The 9,926-nt window shown below is 45.2% G+C and overlaps 1 protein-coding gene across 1 annotated transcript; it reads left to right on the forward strand.

The window, feature by feature from the left end:
• The first annotated feature begins 1,120 nt into the window (after window positions 1-1,120).
• On the forward strand, window positions 1,121-9,585 carry LOC134755024 (uncharacterized). Its single transcript, XM_063691502.1, has 6 exons — window positions 1,121-1,259; window positions 2,748-3,794; window positions 6,090-6,199; window positions 7,770-7,968; window positions 8,256-8,392; window positions 9,433-9,585. Exons 1-6 carry the CDS (start codon window positions 1,121-1,123, stop codon window positions 9,583-9,585), a joined length of 1,785 nt encoding a protein of 594 aa, XP_063547572.1.
• Window positions 9,586-9,926: the final 341 nt, after the last annotated feature.

Here is a 9,926-nt window from a genome sequence, read left to right on the forward strand (position 1 = left end):
TTAAGGCAGAGATAGAAAGTATAGTTTTAGCTGATTTTTGAATATGGGGAGAGATTTAGCTAATCTTAATTATATTAGTGAAGCTGTTAGGCCGTGTTTGGTATCATTTTCGTAAAAATCGAGGTGTTCAGCACCCCATTCATTTATGGTATTACATTGACACCATACCGAAGTAAAAACAAAATTTAAGTAAAAAAAATACTTTTTTTAAGCTCCTCTCCGATGTAACCCACAAGATGGCAGAACCTAATAAATATTCACAAGAAAACGTACGAGAACGTTAGATGACACAGATGACAGCACTTGTTTTGGCAATGTACATGTTTATATGTGGTATTTTCTATAAAAAGGGACCTTATTGTCGATGGCGCTTACGCCATTATTAACGATGCTCCGATATAAATACAATGCCGCGCGGCGCTGTGCGGCGTAAGCGCCATCGACAATAAGGTAAGGGACCTTCATAGAAAATGCCCCATATTGTTTATGTTTCAGGCCACAAGATGGAAGACTCTCCAACGCGTCCGTATCCGCGACATACGAAAATTCTACCTTTTTCTACTATCGGATATTCTTAAGGTAAAATGTGCCTACTTTGGTCCCCAGTCCCCACTGGGTAATTGTTCTCCATTTAAGTGTTACAACATGATAGACTAACTTAACTTTAAAGCGGTATATATCAGCATAATACCTACAACAGTATAATAATTTTAGAATTTAAATGTTGATATTTCGTAGTAACGAAGGCATATCACGCTACGGTCAATGCGGCCAATTCCGTCATAGGGACAATTCCGTGACGGAATCTGAATCCCGTGTGAGCGTAAAGTCATGGCCTTAAATTTATATAACCTATGGCATAATTTGAAATATAGTTTAACGTTTTGAGCATACATGTCTCCCCCTAGCTTACGTGAGCAGTCACAAAAATTGTAGGAAACAAAAAATATATAAAAAAAAAACTTAGTTGTCAATATAATATTTCAGAGGCAAAGTCAGAAGAAGATGTGAGTGAATTTACAATCAAATAATGTTTACTTGTAACAAACCCGACACAGTTAATCACATTATCTTTAAATCAATCACACGATAACATATATAAAAACGGGTGTTATTGTCTATGCGTAGTTGTTATTCCGGTACAATGTTGCGCTTTGGTGTGTTGCTTTTGGTGGTTGCCGCGACAGCGGTCCCGCCCGTGACGAAGTCTCGAGATGAGATAGAGGCGTTTAGGAGTTTTTTGGAAAGCGGCAAGACTGGTAGGTTGATCAATGAACTAAGGCGTATATGAAAGGCTCCAGCCTTATGATTACATTAAAAAGTAAGTTCAATGCGGCCGCCTGTGGAAAATTTGGTACTTGAAGTTATTTCAAATAATAATACACGATTTTAATCTTCATTGACTAAGCAGTGATTACTTTTAGTTTCAACAGTCAAAAGTAGGTGTGCTCTATTGCTTACGATTGAAAAAAAAGACGCTCGTGTACGGAATTTCCCGCAGACGGATTTGGCCGCATTGACCTGTACCTATTAAATAACAAAGCCTTAAACTCGACAACGTCCAAAATATTGGACATAACCTGTGACGCCCTTTTTGCATTGTTTCCTACCTATTACTATTCAGCGCCGGGGAGATTCAGTGTCTTGTCTGGATTTCGCCCTTTATCGACCGCCAAAAACTTGGAGGATATAACCAAATGGAGACGCCTTGTCTGTAATTTTCTGTACAAATCAAAACAGTCTGCCGATTTTTGCGGGGAAGCAGCACGTCAAATTTATACGTAACGTAAAAATAGCCATGTCAGATAAACGTCAATCCATACAATGTGTATGACCATTGGTCATATAGTTTCGACAGAGGGGAACGCCTGTTAACGGCTCCAGCCCAATATCATCCCGACAAGGTTCATAATGACGCGCCGCACACGATAGGCTATACAGTCTCCATGCGATAGGCGTATAATTTTTTTTTAATGTTGTTGGCCGGTCGAAGTGTTTTTGTAATGGAATTTTATGCCCTGGATTCAAGCTCTTTAAGCCAAATTTCATAGAAAAAGGGGCAAGTTATGATGGCGCCACGCCATATATGCAAACCTTTGTCTGTTGCCAACCCCATTGGGCCAAGTCTAAAGGGGCCCACAGACTATCAGTCCGCCGGACGATATCTGCCTGTCGGTTGTTCGGAACTGTCAAATTTTTGTTCTAACTGACAGGCCGATATCGTCCGGCGAACTAAGAGTCAGTGGGCCCCTTAAAAGTGTAATAAACAGTAGTAGTATTACGTTTAGCCATTTAGCGTATTTTATTTAACGTTAACAATGTGTTGTCAATATCGTTTTAAGGTTCAAAACGCTTTGTACAATTTTATATTATGGTGCTAAATAGAATGGCCCAACTACGGCGATTACATTTAAAATATGGGGCATTTTCTATGAAAAGGGACCTTATTGTCGATGGCGCTTACACCGCACAGCGTCGCGCGGCATTGTACATATATCGGAGCATCGTTAATAATGGCGTAAGCGCCATTGACAATAAGGTCCCTTTTCATAGAAAATGCCCCATATAATCAACTGATTGGTTGTAATCCACATGTCTTCTCCGTTCAGCTGGATTACAACCAATAGCCAATGCTGTTGCTTGCTTTCACGTCTCATCTCCGCTCATCTCTACCTCAGTGGAAAGGGCAGCTTTAGTATTTAAACCTAAGCTTTTTGAATATATTAACATTTCCCTCTTCAACTCAGACTCCGGTTTCCGCATCGAAGACCGCCAAGCGGCCAACCCCCGCGCCAAAGTGTGGGAGAACAGCGGCAAGTACCAGGGCGACATATTGCTGGACGAGGTTCATGTGCAGGGCTTGCTGGAGGACTACGCCAGCGGCCGCAACGCGTACATCTGGCCGAACACCAAGTGGCCGGACAATGTCGTGGTGTACGAGTTCGCACAGGGACACTTCAGTAAGTACTGTAGGCCACAGAGCGGCCAAGCGGCCAACCCCCGCGCCAAAGTGTGGGAGAACAGCGGCAAGTACCAGGGCGACATATTGCTGGACGAGGTTCATGTGCAGGGCTTGCTGGAGGACTTCGCCAGCGGCCGCAACGCGTACATCTGGCCGAACACCAAGTGGCCGGACAATGTCGTGGTGTACGAGTTCGCACAGGGATACTTCAGTAAGTACTGTAGGCCACAGAGCGGCCAAGCGGCCAACCCCCGCGCCAAAGTGTGGGAGAACAGCGGCAAGTACCAGGGCGACATATTGCTGGACGAGGTTCATGTGCAGGGCTTGCTGGAAGACTTCGCCAGCGGCCGCAACGCGTACATCTGGCCGAACACCAAGTGGCCGGACAATGTCGTGGTGTACGAGTTCGCACAGGGACACTTCAGTAAGTACTGTAGGCCACAGAGCGGCCAAGCGGCCAACCCCCGCGCCAAAGTGTGGGAGAACAGCGGCAAGTACCAGGGCGACATATTGCTGGACGAGGTTCATGTGCAGGGCTTGCTGGAGGACTTCGCTAGCGGCCGCAACGCGTACATCTGGCCGAACACCAATAATGTCGTGGTGTACGAGTTCGCACAGGGACACTTCAGTAAGTACTGTAGGCCACAGAGCGGCCAAGCGGCCAACCCCCGCGCCAAAGTGTGGGAGAACAGCGGCAAGTACCAGGGCGACATATTGCTGGACGAGGTTCATGTGCAGGGCTTGCTGGAGGACTTCGCTAGCGGCCGCAACGCGTACATCTGGCCGAACACCAATAATGTCGTGGTGTACGAGTTCGCACAGGGACACTTCAGTAAGTACTGTAGGCCACAGAGCGGCCAAGCAGCCAACCCCCGCGCTAAAGTGTGGGAGAACAGCGGCAAGTACCAGGGCGACATATTGTTGACGAGGCGCATATGCAGGGCTTGCTCGAGAATAACAGCGCAGCGCCCTCTTGACAATGATCATATATTACTGGTCAGGCTTCAGTGTTAACCCTTGAAGTGGCAGAACCGGCTGGCGGACAATTTAACTCATTTAAATTTGGAAATAATTCTGTGGAATGCGAAATAATTGTACGAACTTATCTAATTTAATTTGCTGGGTTCTATTTAATATTTATTGACCAAGCAAAGTCTTCAACTCTCAAAGAAAGGGGTCACCCGGCAGTTCGGATTACAGCGACATTCGGATTAGCCTATGTACGGACTATCGAGGACCTACTGTAACAAAATACAGTACCTTTTATTAATTACGCTACCATTATACCTTGACCTGTAGGGTTAGCCACCTGGAAGGGAAGGCTGATCTGGCATCCAAAAAACTCGGTGTGCTCAATAAAGCACGGCGATACTTTACTCCGGGGCAAAGACTGCTGCTATATAAATCGCAAGTCAGACCCCATATGGAGTACTGCTGTCACCTTTGGGCAGGAGCACCTGGATGCCAGCTTGGACCCTTCGACTCAGTCCAAAGGCGCGCTGTACGAATCGTCGACGATCCCAAACTCACAAGCGGTATCGAACCTTTAAGTCTAAGGAGAGACTTCGCCTCCTTGTGTGTGTTCTACCGCTTGTACAATGGGCTGTGCTCTGAAGAATTGTTTGACATGATGCCAACGGCCGCTTTCTATCACCGCACCGCTCGCCATCGGCAGGGTGTTCATCCTCACACCCTAGCACCTAAATGGTCGCGTACTGTGCTGTTTAAGAGGAATTTCCTCCCGCGTACGCTTCGGCTGTGGAATGAGCTCCCTGCCGAGGTTTTCCCGAGGGGCTACAGTATGGGGTTCTTCAAAAAAGGAGTGTACAGGTTTTTAAAGGGTCGGCAACGCGCGTGTAATATCTCTGGTGTTGCAGGCGTTCATAGGCTACGGTAACTGCTTACCATCAGGCGGGCCGTATGCTTGATTGCCACCGACGTGGTATAAAAAAAAAAAAAAAAAAAAGGACATACATATCTACTAAAATGTGTTGCGTAAAATATGCCTACATATACCATCCCACAGAAATAAATATACCATAGAAGACGCAAATGCATCTACTTCGCGTGTCCGAACCCCGACCAAGCGTCGAGGTTGACAGTCGCTCTTTACAGTCCACGCCGCCGGTTGTTGCAGCCGGACGTCCGTGAAAACTTAAAAAATGCTTGGTTGCATGATAATTAACCGCAACAGCCCAACAATTGCGAGTACCCAAAGGCAAGAACATATTTCCTATCACAGATGTAATTTTAAAATTATATTATGCGTAAATTTTGTATGAAAAAGTCGGCACGCTTGGTTTAAATACATATCGTGGTATTTGCGTCATCTAGCGTATATATTAAATCTGTGTACCACCCTAAAATTTTAAAATTATTATATTGTGGTGGTATGCCCATTTAAAGGACATACATTTAAATGAGTTTGTGATTAGTTTTCATATATGTATAAATACTGCTGGAGCACATTTACTCAGTAGGCACATTAATCTCTTTTTCTCAAGAACTTATTTATCAAGAAATTTAATTGTATTAAATAAATAAATATGTTGAATAATTTCACGGTTTAGACACTTGTTTTAGTCACTCGCTTGTTTTAGTGCTAGGTGACCAAAACCCAAACACACCACTATGCCCGCCTACAAGACCTCCAACCGGCTTTCTCGGCGCGCGCGCAGCGGGCGACGCTGCGCGCGGCAGTACGCGATACACGGCCGTCGTGAACGCTGCTCGCACTAGTGCTTGAGAAATGAGACCTAGGCTCTCCGAAACATGTCACGCGAGTGACTAAAACAAGTGAGTCTAAACCGTGAAATTATTTAATGTAAGTATGCCTCACAACAGTTTAAATTCGGTGCGGTCTGTGCGCTTTAAGAGGAATTTCCTCCCGCGTACGCTTCGGCTGTGGAATGAGCTCCCTGCCGAGGTTTTCCCGAGGGGCTACAGTATGGGGTTCTTCAAAAAAGGAGTGTACAGGTTTTTAAAGGGTCGGCAACGCGCGTGTAATATCTCCGGTGTTGCAGGCGTCCATAGGCTACGGTAACTGCTTACCACCAGGCGGGCCGTATGCTTGATTGCCACCGACGTGGTATAAAAAAAATCGAAATAAATATGTCTCTATTTGCAGCCCAGTCCGCCCAAAATGCCATCTTGAACGGCATGGCAGCCATCGAGAGGAACAGCTGCATCCGTTTCAGACTCAGGACTAACAACGACAGAAACTATGTCCGTGTTACCGTAAGTATAATCGAACGAAACGAGAGAACGAAGTGAAGTTACATTTAACTTGGAAAAAACGGCCGGCTAGGGGCACGTCCCGGTATTTCGATGTTTTTAAGCTGAACTATCAGAGGGTAGTTTGATGGACAATAACTTAAGTAAACTTGTTCAAATTGAAATGAAATTGGGTAAACGTGTAGTTGAAGGCATATTTTAGTCATTAAATTATGAGCAGGCTCGATCAAGGGGTTATGGAGCTAGAAGAGTCTAGAAGGCCAAAAAGCTATTCTGAGGGGCTTGCTATTCTGGTCATCTTACTTGCAAGAAAATATGGTCGAGTTTGGTATCAAATGAAAGTGCTCGGTTTACACATTTATAATATTGTTTTTTAATTTACGTGGGGTTTTTATGTGGGGGTGTGAAAAGGGGGGTGGAAGTTTGTATGGGGAATCAATAACCGCTGAACGATTCAGATGAAATTTTGTACGGTCTACCTATACATAGGTATTTGATTTAGTTGAAAATGATACCAAACGTGACTTAGAATCTAAACTAAGCAGTTATAATAGACTTCGCCGAAGCTGAAATTTCCTAAAAAAGATACCTACTTATACATTTTCGTCATCAAGTAATACGCGCGTCAATGTTTACTAGGAACAGCAATGTACCCAAGGTCATTGTACTTAGCGCTACTTGCCTCATCCCACTAACCCTGTGTTAAGCGGTTAAAACGTTAACCCAGTATCAAATTGTACTGGTAATCATGGTAACTCCAGGTTTAACCGGTTACGGGGGGGTGCCGTGGTCGACATGCTCGCGACCCCATTGCACCCCCCTCAACGGCATTGACGGAAACGCCGCAAGGGATGTTAGTGGGTATTCTCCTCCCCTTCCTCTGGCTAGCAGAGGAAGTTACGGGAGGAGCGAGTCTCACATACCACCCCCCAATGGGCTTCCCCAGCCCGGGCTGGGGCACCCCCGGGGGTGAGATGCGTAAATGCATTTACCCAAAAAAAAGGTTTAACCGGTTAACCCCGGGTTAATGAGATGATGCAAGTGGCCCTTAGTGTGACAACATAAGGGTTTACTTACTTACGTACTTACTCCTCTGGCGCAGCGACCCAAAGTGTGTCTTGGCCTCCAACACGACAGTTCACCACTGATCCCGGCCCTGTGCAGTTTCCCGCCAGTCTTGGACCTGGAGCCCGCGCAGATCAGCGTCCACCACATCCGCCCATCGGTACCTAGGTCGCCCGACCGGGCGGCGTGCTGTCGGTTTTCCCTCAAACGCTCTTTTCACCGCCCGATCGTCTCCCATACAACAACATAAGGGTTTCATCATCATCATCATCATCATCATCATCATGTCAGCCGATAGACGTCCACTGCTGGACATAGGCCTCCCCCAAGGCTCGCCACTCCGACCGATCCTGTGCCGCTCGCATCCACCGAATTCCCGCGACCTTCACAAGGTCGTCGCTCCATCTCGTTGGAGGCCTACCGGCAATTCGTCTTCCGCCTTCGTTCGTCATAAGGGTTTGCTTGGTGAAAAATCCCTCGTATAAAATTGTATTTCCACCTGCTTCAGAACTACAACGATGGCTGCTACGCGCACGTGGGCTACTGGTCCACCCGCGGCATCCACACCCTCAACCTGACTTGGCCCAGCTGTTCCCTGCACACCACCATCGTACACGAGTGGCTGCATATCCTGGGCTTCGTGCATATGCAGTCCACGTACAACAGGGATGATTACGTCAGGATTATGTGGGAAAACATCTGGCCTGGTTAGTTTACACCCTGAACCTGTGACCCGCCTGTTTCTGAGCAGACAGAGACAGACACTATAGGCAATACCATGGACGAAGCCTGTCTAAAAAAATAGTCTTATATGTAATATCTTATATGTGATGCTGGAGTCCATGGGCCCATGGGCGACGATACTTGCTTACCATAAGGCGGTTTGTCTGCTCATTTGCCTCTAATATCATAAAAAACCTCAAGTCCTCATATCCTCTCATATCTATGCTCTTATACTCATTTACATTGAATCATGTTTGAATAATTTCTTCAGGTATGGAACATAATTTCGACAAGTACGCTTCGAACATAGTCAACAACATGGGTTTGCCCTACGAATACGGAAGCTCCATGCACTACGGCGGCTATGGGTTCAGCATCAACGGGCGCCCCACCATGGTCGCGTTGTATGTAAGTAATCTATTCCTCATATTATCGGTCCGCTGTACATAATATGCTGGCGCGCAGATTTGGCAAGTGTGGCAAGGTGGCAACGACGATAATAGTTATTTACGATACAAGTGCGGAAAAGAGGAAATTCGAAACGAGTGGCGATAAATTAAAACACGACCGCAGGGAGTGTTTTAAATCGACACGAGTTGCGAATTACCTATTCGCACGTGTATCGTACAACGTTTTACAGTACATATGACCCTTTAAACTTTAGACACATGCACGAAAAGTGCTATTTGACGCACTAGTGCGAGAAAGTAGCACCATATGTACTGTAAAATAACTTTTTCTACTCCAGCACTCTTGTACATAGATTAAATGACTGCCAGTGAGATCGAAATCAACTTTATAAGAAGGCGCAGTGTTCTTAGGATCCTATATCGGCCCGGCGAATGATGATTCCTATGACAGTTCATTTTGTATGGAGTAACTGTCAATGTCAAATGTTTTTGTGCTTGTTTTGGTATTTTAACACATTTTTTTATTTAGAAATGTAATAAAAAGACGGTAAAAACTTATTTCTTCAATTATTTTTTAAATAAAGTCTATCCAAAACTTCCAAAAGCTAATTGGCGGAACTGTCATTGGAATCATCATTCGCCGAGCCGATTATAACAGCAGTGTTCTCAGGCATATTCTTTAGTTTTTTCTTCGCAAGTGTGATGAAAAACATTGTGTGTAACTCCGGGGGTAGGAATATTGTTACTCGAGTCTTTAATTCACTCCAGCCTGCGGCTGTCGTGAATATATCGACTCGTTCTGTATTTCACTAACGCCCTACGTTGCACAATGTACTATATCCCGTATCGTTGGCCTTAGCCCGCTTCCTCACTTGGCGGCGCGGTATCGGTGCAGTAAGCAGTATTTCTTCCTGATTGCTGCAGATTGGTGCAGATCCGCCCGCTATTCTGCACCAATGAGAAAGAAATACTGCTTACTGCACCGATACCGCGCCGCCAAGTGAGGAAGCGGGCTTACATTACTAATCCGTGTTTCAGGATTGGCAGGGAGTGATGGGCCAGGAGGAATACGTGACCTACTTGGACTACCTGCGCGTGAGACGTCACTACAACTGCCCTGGTGCGTGGAGCGAGCAGGTTCAGGGCGAGCCCCGAGAACCTTCAGCTGAACCCTTGGCTCGGGAGGCTTAAGATCAAGAATATTATTATGAGACATTTTGAAGTACTACGCGATTGGTTTAAATGAATATATCTGTTAGTAAATTCATTGTTTTGTATTATATTTCTTTTTTTACTCCGATCCACACTGACTACAGTGCCGAGCCCTTGCGGTTTGAAAGGGATAGACAGTGTCGTGCTATCACCATATAAATCCGTACGAATCCGTACGGATTTGATAATTAAATAATAATATAATCTGGGATTTATATAGTGATAGCACATAACTATCTAAAATCTGATTTATTGCGATAAATTTGATATTATAGTTCCCGATAAAATTGTAATCTGTGCATGTGAGTATATTTTAAATA

Source organism: Cydia strobilella, chromosome Z, assembly GCF_947568885.1.
Source record: "Cydia strobilella chromosome Z, ilCydStro3.1, whole genome shotgun sequence".
Taxonomy (NCBI): Eukaryota; Metazoa; Arthropoda; class Insecta; order Lepidoptera; family Tortricidae; genus Cydia; species Cydia strobilella.